The 16,351-nt window shown below is 40.7% G+C and overlaps 1 protein-coding gene across 3 annotated transcripts; it reads left to right on the plus strand.

Annotated features, from left to right (window-relative positions):
• The first annotated feature begins 3,583 nt into the window (after positions 1 to 3,583).
• Positions 3,584 to 7,342, plus strand: LOC129091534 (leucine-rich repeat-containing protein 4B-like). 3 transcript variants are annotated; one of them, XM_054599198.1, is made up of 3 exons: positions 3,584 to 3,826; positions 3,942 to 5,757; positions 5,794 to 7,342. In XM_054599198.1, the coding sequence occupies exons 1-3, from the start codon at positions 3,584 to 3,586 to the stop codon at positions 5,934 to 5,936; spliced, it is 2,202 nt and encodes a 733-aa protein (XP_054455173.1). In that variant the 3' UTR covers positions 5,937 to 7,342. The 3 variants fall into 3 exon arrangements, with proteins under 3 accessions (XP_054455173.1, XP_054455174.1, XP_054455172.1); XM_054599199.1 differs by having other exon boundaries at positions 3,942 to 5,716; positions 5,846 to 7,342; XM_054599197.1 differs by having other exon boundaries at positions 3,942 to 7,342.
• Positions 7,343 to 16,351: the final 9,009 nt, after the last annotated feature.

Here is a 16,351-nt window from a genome sequence, read left to right on the forward strand (position 1 = left end):
TGAGAAAAGTATGAGAAAATATCTGGCATGAACCTGCAATTTTCCTGTCTTTTAAACGCCGGTTGTTACTAGTGAAATGCGTCCCATTCTACCCTGATTCCCACGTCCTGAATCAATCTAGTGTTGTCATAGTTACGGCAGATGATGTTGGCCCTGCTGCACCTGTGTCGCTTTGTGTTCATCTCGACCATCTGTAAATGCATGAGGTCTAATTGGGCCTTGTGTAGGCATACAGGAAGCATCCCACAGCCCTGAGCCTGGGTGTTTATTGAAAACAACGCCACAGCTTTTACCTCTTCATAAACCTTGATGGCTCTGTTGAGGAGAGCAAGGCATTGATACAATCAGGCGCTTACGATGATGTGATTGGTTTGTAGCAATTGGTCAGCAGCTTGCAGCTAATTTGTCTTTTCACGACTGAGCGCTTTCTAAGGCCTGATCGAATAATCAATATCTACATGGTTGCAATCTGCTCTTGACATGGAAAAAACGTCTAAGATCGAGAAAGAGAAATACCTTTGAGTGAAATTGGTTGGAAGAAATACAATGTAGCCGACGTCTGGACCATGTCATGAACCTAAAGGAAACACATTTTGCACAAGGATGAGGATAAAGGCCTCTGGCGAAGGAATTGGCCCTCAGATGAATCAAGGTGTGATAATCTAAAAATATAGCTGTTGTATGATAAAGATGGGAGGTCAAGGCAACAGGCGTCCTGCCGGCAGATTCAAGGTCTCTCCCTCCTAACAATTTTCCCTGTTTGGTGTTTTACATATTGTTTTTACTTTTTCTCCTCTGTGACTTTTGCTACATAATGCAACGACAAAGTGAAGCTTAATTCCTACAATGTACTTTTTGTGCTTCTTCAATGCTATATTGGGGGGGGGGGGTACTTACAGCTCATTGATGACAACTGTCAAAGACTTTTGTCTGATGGGAAATTAATGTTTCCTATATGCAATGGAGGAAACAAGTTTTCATTTTTGCAACATCAGAATGAATCATTGCTGAATACAACTGCTCATATCTTACACTTACATATGTGTAAAACAAACCTTTACCTTTGTATTTGTACATATCAGGAATGGTGGAAGTAGCAGAATAAATTAGGGAATGGCTTTCTTGAAATCACATTGACCTGCTTATACTTTTGAGACAGCCCGTCCAAAATAAAAACAAAACAGTTTAAATATTTAATTTCTAGTGAGAAACAAATTCTGTTCTGTCAGCACTGGTATGATCAGATCTTGAAGCTAGTCATCCTGGATCACATACAACTCAGACCTCAGGGAGAACATATTTTATTTTCAATTTAGTCAGATTATTGAAATGCATAATTACCTACTGGATGGGAATGATACGGAGACTCTTCAGAGAAGGACGACAGTGTAAAGAACACCATAATGAGGAGTGCTGCAAAGGGACTGCATACAGTAACATTTAGGTTTTGCATTTGTAGTCATGAAACTACAGTTCTCTTTGGATTTGGGTAATGTGTTGTTATTTATCAGTGGGTGTTACAGTAAAATGGTTGTAGATATGGATGTGTGAATATTTGTGTGTGTGTGTGTGTGTGTGTGTGTGTGTGTGTGTGTGTGTGTGGGGAGAGAGAGAGAGAGAGAGAGTCTGAGGGATGAACAGAGCATATCAAAAGTCTATTTTTAGCATACACTCCCTTATGAGCATCTTTAATAGCTGCTTTAAAAGTTCTCAGAGCTATTTTTTTTAAATAATAACTGACATTGACCTAATCATCAGACCTTGTAGATATCAAGATTCATGGAAAATGTGTTCCTTTTGTTGTGATATTGAAGGCTAAGGTTCAAAGGTGTGCTTTCTCAGGTCTCCCTGCACTTATGTAAATGTAGATTTTCAAATATATACATTTTTTTATTCCTCTAGAAAAAGAGTAAACAACTGTTTATTTTATATGTAGTGTACCACAACGTGTTGTGCAGGGAATAATCCTTAAGCTTGAAGTCAAATATAAGTTGATTTTGACCCCAAAAATGCTGCTGATCAGTTTTGAACAGTAAATGTTCATCAAGCTCCGCTAAACACAGTAATGTGGAATAGGGCACTGGACAGTAAAAACACAAGATGGTGAGTGAGCAGGTTGCCACAGCAACCGTGTTTCTAGGAGCGCATGCATCGTCGCTGCATAGGAGAGGCTATGCTGAGGACTGCCATGGAGCCGTTTTGAAAAACAACCTGTTTATTAGAGAATAAAACCATTTGGAAAATGTATCCAAGAGTTATCTGATGTAAAAAAAAGGGCAACACAGCGGTCATATAAGTGACAGGTAACAGAGATGTTATTTGTTTTCAACAGACAGCACAGGCTTGTGACTGCAGGAGTCGAACATAACGTGCTTGAGAAAACAATCAACACTTTCTTCCTGGTCTAATCATTGAAAGGGAAACAGCCCAACCTTTCTCTAAATTTAGTGCGTCTGCTGATGCTTGCGGCCATTTCTGTGTGATACCCTCTTAACCAAAGACACACAGATACACATTTACTTGTAACAAAAGCCCTCAAAATATTTTTGCACCATCTTTTTTATGATTTATTCACAATCTAGTTGTCATTTTCATTTAACTTTAGTGGCTGAATTTGCGTTGCTTATTGTACACAGCATGTGCATTGCAGTAACATTTCAGGAGTCAATAATCATTCCTTTATATCTTAATTGCTAGATTACTGCTGCTGCCTCATGATGGATTGCACGAATGTCCGCATTAACCTTAGGTCCAGATGAATCCCAACAGCAATTGTAATTGCATTCAACCTCTTGGCCTAATTTTAAATGTGAGACTCGACTTGTATGTATCTGACTAGAAGCATACCAGTATCATGAAGTGGACGATGAGACAGCCGTCCTAATGGGTCTGCCGCAGCACTTGTGACCCAGCTTGGTGTTTAATACTTTTGTGGCCATTTCGGAACATGACCCAGATGTTAGGTTCAACCAATGAAGAAAATGGCAGCTGACTCACCAGTTAGTCTACAGGCCACAATTTTAGAGACACCTCTTAGAAAAACAAGCCTGACCCAACTTGTCACACACTGGTGATAGGGCATAGTCATATTTTGAGATTTAAATTAAATTCTGGGAATACATGCATGTATGTGTTAGGCTTATATCTTAAAGCTACTGCACTGTGCACTTACTTGACCTCCTTCCTCTCTCTCCCTTTCTCTCTTCCCCCTACAGTGAGAGACAACAGGATCCACAGAGACAACACATCCAAGAGCAAACCCTCCCCCAAATTGGATTTCTATTCTAATAATTGTCATGGGAACAAACGATACAGAGTTCCCTAAAATGAGTTGTTGAAAAGAACAAGGAGCTTGATAGTCAAAAAAGCATGAGCAAAGTAAAATAAGAATCTATTAATGATAAATAGAGTGTTCAATTTAACATTACACTTTTCCCTCTCCATTTTTAAAGTGACTGCTTGAAGGAGAAAAACAGAATACGAGCATAAAATATGAATATCAAGATAAGCACTTAAATTTCCCCTGTTTGGAGGTGACTTGTCAAAATCATAGAAAATAGGGGTGGGTCATGACTCAGTTGCCATGCGTGTTGTCATGGTGACCAGCCCCTGTACCCCTTCCCCCCTCCTCTGGTTGGTCCAACTTTTGTTGTGGTTTCACAACCATGGACCACAGCTGACAGAGGCAGCACCCCCATGCCCCAACCCCTGTACCTGCTCCAATCAGGCGAGCCGTGTCATCTGTACAAGGAAAAGTTTAGATCAAGTCCCGGACAGTATTTCAGAGAACACAAGATACCTCAATCTACAAGAAAACACAATCCAGGTAAATATGGCTTCGTCTTCAAACAGAAAATGCATTCCGACTAAATTAATATATGTTGACAGCAGTAATTCTGATGTTGCTACAACGTTCTTCCATGTTTTTGTTTCCACACCAGGTGATCAAGTCTGACACATTCAAACACCTGCGGCATTTGGAAATCCTCCAGCTCTCCAAGAACCACATCCGCCAAATTGAGGTGGGAGCTTTCAATGGCCTCCCCAACCTCAACACGCTGGAGCTTTTTGACAACCGTCTCACAGTGGTACCGTCACAAGCCTTTGAGTACCTCAGCAAGCTAAGGGAACTATGGCTACGAAACAACCCTATCGAGACACTGCCGGCCTTTGCCTTTCACCGTGTTCCCTCTTTACGCCGTCTGGATCTAGGGGAACTCAGGAAGCTGGATTTCATCTCTGAGGCTGCCTTCGAAGGTCTGGTCAACTTGCGCTTCTTGAATCTTGGCATGTGCGGCTTGAAGGACATCCCTAACCTCACCCCACTAGTACGACTAGAAGAGTTGGAGCTGTCAGGGAACCAGCTGGGGATAGTCAGGCCCGGATCCTTCCAGGGCCTAGTGTCACTTCGCAAGTTGTGGCTAATGCACTCCAGAGTGTCAGTCATTGAACGCAATGCTTTTGATGACCTCAAAATCTTGGAGGAGCTCAACCTCTCCCACAACTCCCTGCATTCTCTGCCCCATGACCTCTTCACCCCTCTGCACCAATTGGAGAGGGTACATCTCAACCACAACCCCTGGGTGTGCAACTGTGACGTTCTGTGGCTCAGCTGGTGGCTGAAAGAAACAGTTCCCAGCAACACCACGTGTTGTGCTCGATGCCATGCGCCCCCAGGTATAAAAGGCAAATACATTGGGGAACTAGACCAGAGCCACTTTACCTGCTATGCCCCAGTGATTGTTGAGCCGCCCACTGACCTCAATGTCACTGAGGGTATGGCTGCTGAGCTGAAATGTCGTACTGGAACCTCGATGACCTCTGTGAATTGGTTCACTCCGAATGGCACTCTGATGACCCACGGATCATACCGAGTCAGGATCTCAGTGCTTCATGACGGAACACTGAACTTCACAAATGTGACCGTGCAAGACACAGGGCAGTACACTTGCATGGTTACCAACTCTGCGGGAAACACCACTGCGACCGCCGTGCTCAATGTATCTGCTTCAGACCCCAGCAACAGCTATAGCTATTTCACCACTGTCACTGTGGAAACAGTGGAGACAGTGAGAGGAGAGGAGGAAAACTCAGCAAGACAGTACATTAACGAGACCTTCATAGATTTTTCTAATCCCACTGTTCACAGAGGAGTGTTGGAAGGCCGACCTGGCATCACTATATCGCCTTCTCTCACCTCTCTTTCCTCACTGTCCCCACGAGCCACCAGAGCCACTGAAAATGCTGTGACTGTGTCCATAATGGATGTAACTAACATTCCAGGGCTGGATGATGTAATGAAAACAACTAAGATCATCATAGGTTGCTTTGTGGCCATTACCTTTATGGCAGCTGTAATGTTGGTTGTATTCTACAAACTGCGTAAGCAGCACCAGCTACACAAGCACCATGGCCCTGCCAGAGCCATCGAGATTGTCAACGTAGAAGATGAGATCGGAGCTGGGGCCGGGAGTGGCATCTCAGGCGGTTCAACAATGAATTCTGTCAGTGGAGAAGGAACCCTAAGGAGACATCATCCAGAAATAGTCAACCTCCCCAACATTGGCCGTACGGATACTCTCAACCATTACTACAAGACCCATCATTTCAACAACAACGTGATGGGTCTTAGTATCGGCTCCGACGGGATGGGACCAGGAATGATCCTCAATAGCAAGAACCAGCAAATGCAGGATATCCCCATCTCCTGTACCTCAATCCCAATCTCTACGTCCAATTTGCTCTCCTCATCCGGCAATGGCACCAACATGAACCCCTGTTCTATGTCCCCACCCATGCCGATGTCTCTCCCCATGCCTACCATGGGCTTACACGGATCAATCAAGGGTTTCATGGGCCAAAACCAGAATCCCCAAATGGAGCCTCTTCTCTTCAAGGGGAACTCGAAGGAAAACGTCCAAGAGACTCAGATCTAAAAACAAAAGCGAGCGTATATAGAGAGAGAGTGAGCAAGAGTCGAAGACAGAGAGGGGATTGATGTTGGGTTTATGCGCAGAATGCTTAGACACAAGAGTGCATTGACATTACACCAGGAGAGAGGATAGACTGACACGGCAATACACAAACACATAGACTTTTCCGTGACAGTGTACTGAGCCAAGGATTACCACAATGGGCCACTTGTGTTTGTAGTAACGATCATGGCCATGGAGATCAAGGAATGGACATTGCTACAATGTAAATCTGTGCCAAAGCAAATGTTTTTTGCAGTTTCTACAAGCTGTGTTCTCATAGGGAAAAACAATCCTTTCAGAGTAATCAGTCCCCAAATTGTTGTTGGCCAGCAGAGATGAAAGACATGCACAGCACTTACCACACTGAAGATCGGAGATATTACAGAACAAAATCCAAGAGACATTTTTCTTCCACACAAACCACAAGCCACACTCTCTCTCAAGTGACTCAATAGACTCCCTCAAGGTGACAATTATGTAGGCATAAATAGATGGACAAAAAGGTACAGTGCAGTACAAACTACTGTGAAAAATCCACAAATTATATAAATATATTTTCATTTAAATATGTATCATTGCAGACTCCGATGCAGAGATATTTTGGGGTGGATGTATAAGCTGGTATAGTTTGTTTCTTTGTGGATAATCAGGGGAGGTGATAGTGGAGGTTGGTTATGATACATGTTTTAAGTTGGCTACTTCTCAGAAACATAAGGGCTCAATTGCAACACTCATTGTGAATCTTTGAATTGGCTTTGTGACATAAAGTCCATTTAGGTTGTAGAACAGTAAATGCGGATCTCTGTTTGACAAACTTTTTTCTGTTGCTTCAGTAATAATCATTACAAACTTTTGTGTTCTGAGAGTGTATTATGTATTTTGTAAAAGCCAGCTACTTGGTATTTGAATTGACAATTCTGATACTTAAATGCCAGCATCAAATAATTGTTAAAACGATGTTCCACAAACACAGAGAGGTAAACCATTGCAAAGACCTATATGGGTAAAATAAAGTGTTGACAATGTGTTATTGAATCAGATCAGTAGCCAGATATTTGCTTTTAGACAGGAATTTGATATGACCTCCTTGCTCATGGTTACCATAATCATGCCATAAAATGCTGTCAAAAGGATGATTAGACATCTACCTGCAGCAGTATTCAAGAAGGGATTAAACATCTATCTTAGGATGATTGGAATGAATGGAAATGTACAGTATATTAATAATAATAATGTCTGGTTGTATGACAATTGTAAGATCCACATTTTTACAGTGTAACTTTCATATGTTAAATGCCATTTACGCTTCTTGCGTTTCAACTATGTATTTCTTTATTTTTGTTAGTTTGATATAATGTGTACAGTTGTCTAGCCATGTATCATTACGTGTGAAATAAATCAATCATATATTGGGTTGTGGCAGGTCAATATGGCAACCACATAAGTAAAGAGTGAGACATTATGCAGGCCACTGTGCTAAACCTTGATTGAATGTATGGTTTGTGGTTTAGCCATTAGTCATCCTGGTAATGATAGGTTCCATCTGCTCTATTAACATGTTCAGACAGGCTTTTAGATGTTCTACAGACACTACTGGTTTTGCAAAATTAGGGTTTTTAACAGAACTAGATGATAAGCTATTCTTAATGTACGCGCTTTTGTCTGAAATTACCCCCCAGTATGTTTCTCCCATGGTGGTTCGTTTGTGCTGGTCTGGAAATGGGAAGAAAAATTGAGAAACAAAGTATAATGAATAAATGATCTCTTTCTTAGTATTTATCAAGCAGGAACCTAAAAATGTTTGTTGCAATTGAGCACAAACTGGACCATTTATTCCAGATAAATGTACCTGAGATAGTACTATCAACAAAGTCATAGCAACAAGGTTTTCAACTGTAATGCAGCTCTGTTTGGGATTTTGCTGTTTTTTTTTTCAGTTGTGGGTTTGCAACCCTCCTTCACAACTGCATTGCTTATATATAGGAGCTGTTTTATGTGATTGATGATGGTTTTTCCTATCAACAACAAGCCCACACTTATCGGAAGAAGAGGACATTAAGGAATAGTAATGATAGTGATGATAATATGAGTGATGGTATCAGATAAAACCCACCCACATTGCACTGTCACAGAGGTTAATCCCTGAAAGGAACATCTCCGGCATCAATGCACACCACGTCCATGCTGTTTAATGATCCATGACAATATGCCTGGTTACACTTGCGATACCACATGTAAACGGTTTGATCAAACACGTTAGGCTGTCTAAATTACAGTTTTCTCAACTTGGTGTTTTTTGGTTGTGAATCTCATTGAGAGGCATAGTAAATGTCAATGTGTTGCAACCCCACAGACACATCTAGGGGGCAGGGTTCAACTGTAGCCCCACAGAGACACAAATAGAATTTAAATGAAGGCTAAAGACACAACATATGGGCCGCTCCCTTGATGTGCCACATTTAGTGGCTCTGCCATCAGATTTGAAAGAGCATACTAGATACGTCCTTGTGTGCTGCGTTTGAGGATGCATTGCCGCATGATAACTGTGGAACAAATCTTTTTACCTGAACGCCTCCGTAGCAGTGTTTTATTACGATGGTGAATCACCTAATGGGCCCGGAAATGTTCCTTTCATACCTCTGGACATCGGTTACATGCAACATGCACAGTTATCATCATTATTATTAACATTTTGAGGAAATGCAGAAGCGCTTTGTCACATATTACTATAGTGGCTGCCATTGTACATATTGATGCGATTTAAAAAGGAGGATCATTCTGCAGCAGTGATGTATGACCCCTTTTAATGAAGATCACAAGCTTGAGAGTAGAATATGAATATGTGCATATTGGGCAACTGTACCTCAGTGTTTTATATCGTATATGGTGTGAATTGATGCAGTTTGGCTACAGATGGAGAACTGGCATATGTGTATCCTCTTCACCATCCGTTGCTTATAATGGATGCTTCAGCCCAGATGACATTTCTTGGTTTGTCGGAAGCGAAGCTCCTTAATGAAAAGGATTATCAAATCTGAGACACCAAATTGCAAGACAAGAAAATGGACTGAACTTTTGGTCTTTTAAAGGTAAGCTATTCTGTTTGATAAAACAATGTAAAAAATGACCTGGGTCTGTTAGGAAAGCTTTTTTTAAAAGAGAGAAAGAGAAAGAGAGAACAGTGTTAAGCTTTAGAAAAAAATAGATTTCTTTAATACAAAATAATTATTAAAAAAGGTAATTTTGTGTTTTTTGTTTCCTTTTTTATTTTCCAGTTGTTGGTTGTATCTCGGTATGTGATATTATCAATTTGGGTCTTTATGTATTGTCATTAAATGTCATTTTTTTAATGCCTTCATCCATGGACACAGTGTGGCAGGAGAGTTTATTTCTTCAATTATAGCAAAATCAAGATGTGCTGCACTTGCACTTCAATGACTGTCATACAATGACTGAGAAGTATGTTATTTCATTGTTTGCTACTTCTGTGACTTCAGTAAGGAGCTATTAGAAACATGTGCCACTTTCATTATTTGTTGTGATTTCAACCAACAGAGCTCCACAACTAACTAACTCAGAAGTTTAACATGATGATGTTTCAAATAAGTTATTGCGTGAAATTTTATAAAACAAAATGAAAAAAGTCCTAACATTCACTGTGTTTACACTGTATTTTGTTTCTTCATTTTTTGTCACACTTATTTATCAAAACAGGAAACAGGAAACACACTTTTAAATAAGGTTATTCTTGTACGCAATGGCCCCTTGTATTCCTGCTATGGCCACAATTATATTGTGATAGCTATTAGCTTGTTTTGTAAAGGACCATGCAAATGATTATGGTATTAAAGCAAATCTTGCCAGCCAATTTTAAAAAGTGCCAGCAGCTAACAAACTGTCAAAGAGTCAACAGTTTTCCGATGGTGTAAATACGTTTCTTGAACTGTAATCTGTTATCCTGAAAAATGAACTAAGACAAACTGATCTTACTGATTGAAATCCTAATAACAAATTGATTTAGAGCGCCGGCTGTAGAAGTATAACATTCTGTAATCACTTCAGCATGACAACCGCATTAATAAATCAAGTGGTCCATCATGTTACGTTAGTGTAATTATACATAAACCCACACTGCCATTTGTTATTTTTAGCATATGTTGGGAATTTGTAAATCCAACATAGGTAAAAGGCAACCAATCAGATCTTTTTAGTGAATCATTAAACATTTCCTTTGCACAGCAAGTGTAAAATCAACTCAGTCCACTCAGGGTTTTGTTCCTGACAGATCAAATACACTAACTCATTTTTATGCTGGCCACAAATGTGCAGGGCTTCATTAACACATCATTATCACTAGTTCTTATCTTGCAAGGTTCTACAAAATCCCGCTTTGCTTTATTGTGTTGTATTCTGTTTTTCAGTTCGATCTGCATGTTCCAGAGTTGATATTTTTAAACAATTTTAGGACCCCGAGGTGAGGTGAAACTCTATAGACTATCATAGATGTCCCCATGCGCAGTGTAAGTCCAGCCCTTGTTACGAAACAGCACCCTCAAGGGATTCATGTAACAACAAATGCATCAGCCATGAACCATGACAGTGAATGTGAATGATATCTTTAGATAAAATGTTTGGGCCTTACAGCACAGGGATTGAATCTGAAATGTCTTAGGGGGCACTATGTAAAGTCATTTTCTTGAATGTAATTGTACTTGGCTTGTACTCTGATCCCCAGAGAGCTCAGTCCCCATGAGAGTTCTTGGGAAAAAAAGGCCTGTATGCTGAAATAGAAAAGACAGCTAGAGTATATTATGGATACATTGTAGTATTTTCTGAATACTTTAACCCAAAGCAAAGAATTGATACAAAACTAAATGTTCTGTAACACCTTGAGGTGACTAATTTTCAAGGAGATTATTAATATCAGTGTTTTGCAGCTTCTGCTGTATCTCAGCTTGAACATACAAACATACAATATATGCTATGTTTGAAAGGGATGATATGAAGTGGGGGGTGTGAAGTGAGCACAGTTTGTGTGCAGCAGTGAAAGAATTTTTATTAATATGCACCAAATATGTAAGAGAAATGCTCAAAAGCAAATACATTTAGAGCAATCTGTGATCTAGACATGAATGTAATGTAATTGAGAAGGGTCATTTTAAATAAAAAAAAAAGGTGGAATTTATAAATGCCAGTTTAAGCCCTTGCTGCATGAGACAACCATATTCACAGAAAACACGGTTATCAACATAAACTCCACCTTGTAATTCCAAACTACGTAGTGTACTAAAAAGAGCAAAACCTGATCTTTGTTTGGAAAATGTAACAGTGCATTGACCTCTCCCTTCGCATGCCTGTGGTGCAGTAAATCTTCTTTTTTTCGGAAATACACTGCTCGCACTAGCCTCTCCTTTTCCCTATACTGTCTTTTCCCTTCAAATTCAATAACCTCCCAGCTTTGTGTTTCTCCAGGGATTCCCCAGCTCCCCTGGCCCACAGACAGACTGCGGAGTCTGTGGGGAACCTGACACAACATAAACTCCACCGTGAAGCAAAGGTGTCAGAGTCTGTGGGCTGCATCTCCGCTGATTCGAAGAGCCATGAAAATGCAACAGCCTTTTATATTTTCACACTTTAAAGGCTGCGGGAAAAAACCACATCTTTAACATGAGCGTGATGTGTTCGATACGGCTGTGTGGGCTGCAGTCATAGCAGTAAAAACTAAGTATAGACGCTGTGGCCTATTTAGGCATTGTTTATATGAGGATAGACTACACAGAACCGTTAGCAGGCTTAGCTTGGACTGAGAATCCAAAGTATTATGGAGAGTGTGAGGAAAAGATGACAGTGACCCAGTTGGACCTACTTTGTGTAGATTGATAAAAGGAAACCAGAAGCCTTTTGATTTAGAGTCTGCTCTTTGTTCAAAGATTCCGCCTTTGACTGTTATTACATGAAACTATGTTGGTGAATTATGAGCTTGCTGCTGAATTCTCAGAGGGCTTTTTCATACTGTACTGAACATACTTTGCTTTTGTTTAAGTCTATATTTAGATTCCTTCTATTCTCCCAATATCATTAGGAGCCATGCAGCGGATAATTTGGATTTAGGAATATCGTTTTCTTCCTCACCCAAATATCTCAATTAATAATCAAAAGAGAGAGGATACACTATCATGCTTTAGGGAGGCTGTATGTATCTAGTGTACTTAGAAAGCACTCAGGAGCACTTGTAACCCCAGACAGTTCTTCACCTCTTATGGGGATAAATCACTCAACCTGACCAACAAGGCATGTCACCCGGAAAAAAAGCTGTTTGTTTCTCTTCCTACTAAATGCTGCTCAGGTATGTGTGGTTTACAGCTGCTGTTGTATATGGTGGCATGAGGGGACTAAGATGGATTTGTCCTCATTCTCAAGTACTGTAAGATCTGTTTTATTTGTTAATGTGTACATTACATTAAACAAATTTTCACCCTTAAAGTTATTTAAATTAAATTAGTCTTATAATTTCACAGGCTCTAATTTGCTGCAATAGGTCGGACACAAAAATAACGCTCTTGAAGCTGAAATAATGTAAAAAAAAAAATCTGCACATAATGAGATACTTTATAATAATAATAATAATAATAATAATAATTAAGCCTTTATTAGTCCCACAATGGGGAAATTCAGTTATAATGCAATCTAATAAAATTAGTTCCTGGTAACATTAAATATTAAATAGTTTGTGTATGTATATCTTGCCAATAATGCTTGTTTCACTGTAGGACAATTGTGGACGGTGAGATTTTAAAGTAATTACTTTCCTATGAATATTTAGTTTCCAACGTTTATTATGAACAAACACTTCCCTTGTAATTACTGGAGGGAAGTACTGTATGTGGCAAATTGTTCCCCAGTGCATGCACTCCCACACACAAACACACTTTTCCGGCACTGTGCTGATGTTGTTACTTACTTGAGTATTGATTTACCATAACTGCAGATAGGGGTAATCTTTATACTTTGCTTGGTTAATGTTGTGTGTGTGGTAATGGTGTCTTCATTTTATGGCACTCTGAATTGTATTGTGACTTTTACTTACCCTGTTGATGCTTCAGTAATATTCACACAGTCTGCTCTGGCACTCATTGTAAAATGAATTGTCATTTTGGGAAATATAGTAATTTGCGTTCTCGCTGAAAGTTAGATGAGATGATTGAAACCACTCTTACAGCTGTAAAAGACATATGAAGCCGGCAGCAGGTTATCTTAGCTTAGCATAAAGATTGGAAACAGCCAGGCTGGATCTGTGCAAAGGCAAAGAAATCTGCCTACCAGCACTTTTAATGAACACATATATCCTTTGGTTAATCTGTACAAAAACACAAACAACAAAATAAACAACAATATGTGGAATCTCTGCTATTTGCAACCTCACATTGACAACGAGACTCAAATTAGTTAGTGGTCCTGTCCAAGAAATAGTCCGACACATAACCCCTTATTAAAACCAAAACCTAGCTTTTGTACAGTACGGCTTAGCAAATGAGATATAATGTGTTAATCGGTGAGCTTTAGAGGTGCTCGTAGGTGTATTTTCTTAATTTCAGACAGCTGTTTCCCCCTGTTTCCAGTTGTTATGTTAAGCTAAGTTTACCAGCTGCTGGCTACATATTTAGCTACAGACACGATATTGGTGCAGTATCAATCTTCTCATCTAACGAAGTCTGCGAAATGCTTCAGTCTTTTTTTAAGTGTGTTTTTTGGCATTATAATTAGTTTTCATATGTGATATTGACCCACTGTTTAATCATGTATAAGATTAGATCAGTGCCTAATTCAGAGGAGAATGCTTGTCAATAACAAAAATCAAAAAGGTGAATTTTCTGTTATTTTGTATTACTTTTACTAATATTTTGCTTTACAAGTTGGAAGATATGACTTCGCAATATTGTATATGACACAATGTCTCAAAAACTGCCCTGTCACTGTCTGTCAACATAGTTTTGGCTTTGCTCTACCCAGGAGGACATCAGCGAGTATTTAAAAGGACATTGACCACAAAAAATGAAAGGCATGGAGATTATTTGCATTGGATAAAACAAAGACATATAAAGGCAGAACAAACTCATCTTTCCATTTCTCACATCCCTTTCTTCCCATTTTGCTTATCCTTCTTTTGTCCTAAAGAAGGACATTTTTGTCCCATGGGGAAAAACAATATTGACGTCAAGAGATGAGTTATTGATTGAGAGGAGAGGACAGCGAGACAGTTGACGTGCAGCAGATTACTCCAGGTACCGAGAAGCTTAAGCATCCATAAGTGTATGTGGCATGTATGAGGGAATATTAATTTCAGTCTGTGCTGATGTATCTATTGAGTTTTGTACACCATGTCAAGCCAGACAAACACGTGTACTGAGGGAAGAGGAAGAGAATGTAGGCATTTGTCTCCTCTGCAGGTCACATGAGTTTTGCTGCTCGCTACATATCTGAACATGTTGGGAATTTGATGCAACACTGCTTTGTTCTAAGGCCTTACGATATATATGTGGAGATAATGAGATTGCGTGGTGTTCTGATTGAATGGGATGATGACATCGATATGAAATAGCTCTGGTCTTCCCATGGCTTCTGTGCGTATTTGACCTGCATTGATTTGAGCTGATTGAATTATTGGAAAAGAAGCACACAGGAACTCAGCTACAAACTGACTTCTACTTAGATCTGCACTGGTCTGTTTCCTTTTATTTCTAAATGATGCTCAATAAATTGGATTCAAGCTCTGCAGAGATGGTCAATGTCAAAGAGAAAAACTAAAAGAGTTGAATGTCTAAGCGGAGACAGTTCTTGTGTATCATTTCGTGGAAGATGTCAACGATCACAGCAACATACAGAGCAAATAGATTCCCACTGGCAATTATGCAAATGTGGATTTGACATATGAGCACGATGTGATGAGAGGGGAATTCACCAACAGTTGCTCTGTCGCTGCTGCTACCATTAGCATTAGCATTGTTCACACATCCCCTCATCTTAGGCCGCTTCCACACCCCTCCCCCCTCCCTCCCTCCCTCCCTCCTTACCACCAACACGTCTCCATCCACCCTTCCTCCTCCTCCTCCTCCCTGCCTGCGTCCTCTCTTTCCTGTTCTCGCTGCGGTGTTGCTATAGCAACGGAGAAATGTGGGAATACCTCCGTCCTTCAGAGTGCAGGGGAGAGAGAGAGAGAGAGAGAGAGAGAGATAGAGGCAGGCAGAGAGGAAGAGGGAGAGGATAGGAGACAGATAGAGAGGGAAGGGGTAGACAGAAGAAGAGACAGGAGTGGAGGAGGGAAGGGAAGGAAGTGTGGAAAAGACTGTTAATTAAAAGACGGAGGGCGAGTGGCTGTGACTCACTGCCTGAATGGACACCATTGCCTGTCACTTAGCCCCTGACTCTGAGCGTTTGTCCCCCTCCTCCACCGCTCACTCCCTAAAAGCTACCCTCCCATTGATATTCAGTCTCTGTGATGGAAAGGACGCCACTGGTATCTGACTGGAGGGATGGGTGCCAGCGTGGGTGGGGTGGGTTTGACTGAGATGGCACGGTGTCGCACAGCCATGGCGTAGCTTCACGCTGGGCCCTACGCACGCCATTTGTTTGACGATCCATGTGTTCTGGATGTCTCCATTTGTAGTGAGGCTGCAGTTTCCATGACAACGCCTGGACTGAAATAGCATCCCAGTTTCCTCCCTCTCTCCCTCTCGCTCTCCCTCTTCTGCGCTCACAATACACTAAATAACTGTTCATTCCTGATCTTAGGCCTCCTTCGATCAGTCTAAAATGGCCCGTACTGCTCATCTTCATTCATCATATGGACTGAAGTACATGCAAGCCCCCCCCCCTTCAAAACCAACCGTCACCATCATCTCCCTCACACACACATACTCGAGCGCACACTTACACAAGCATCGCTTCTCCTCCCACCTCTTATCTCCCATTTTCAGTCTCTCGGTCGCCCTGCAACAGATTCTGTCAACATGCATCAACCTCTGTGTTGCCATGACGACAGTCTTGAAAATCACTGCAATTATTTCAACAAAGACAAAAACACTACAGTCACTTGGGGAAGAGGGAGGAAAAAGGATGGTTTGTGTGTGTTTATGTTTTTTGTTTGGGTGAATGAAAAAGAGAGAGAGCGAGAGAAAAAGAGATGCACAGATGGAGAGTTTTGAGTCTGTGCATGCGTGTTTAGTGACCCTTCAATGAACTGGTGTTCACAACTGTAGCACAAATGTGCATACAGTATGATGGTGTGTGTGTGTGTACAGTATATGTGTGTGTCTTGGCCTCATATGTTGAAAATCCTTTCTTTTCTGCCACTCAGACCCGTGTGTATGTAAATGTTT

The sequence above is a fragment of the Anoplopoma fimbria genome, chromosome 5, assembly GCF_027596085.1.
Source record: "Anoplopoma fimbria isolate UVic2021 breed Golden Eagle Sablefish chromosome 5, Afim_UVic_2022, whole genome shotgun sequence".
Taxonomy (NCBI): domain Eukaryota; kingdom Metazoa; phylum Chordata; class Actinopteri; order Perciformes; family Anoplopomatidae; genus Anoplopoma; species Anoplopoma fimbria.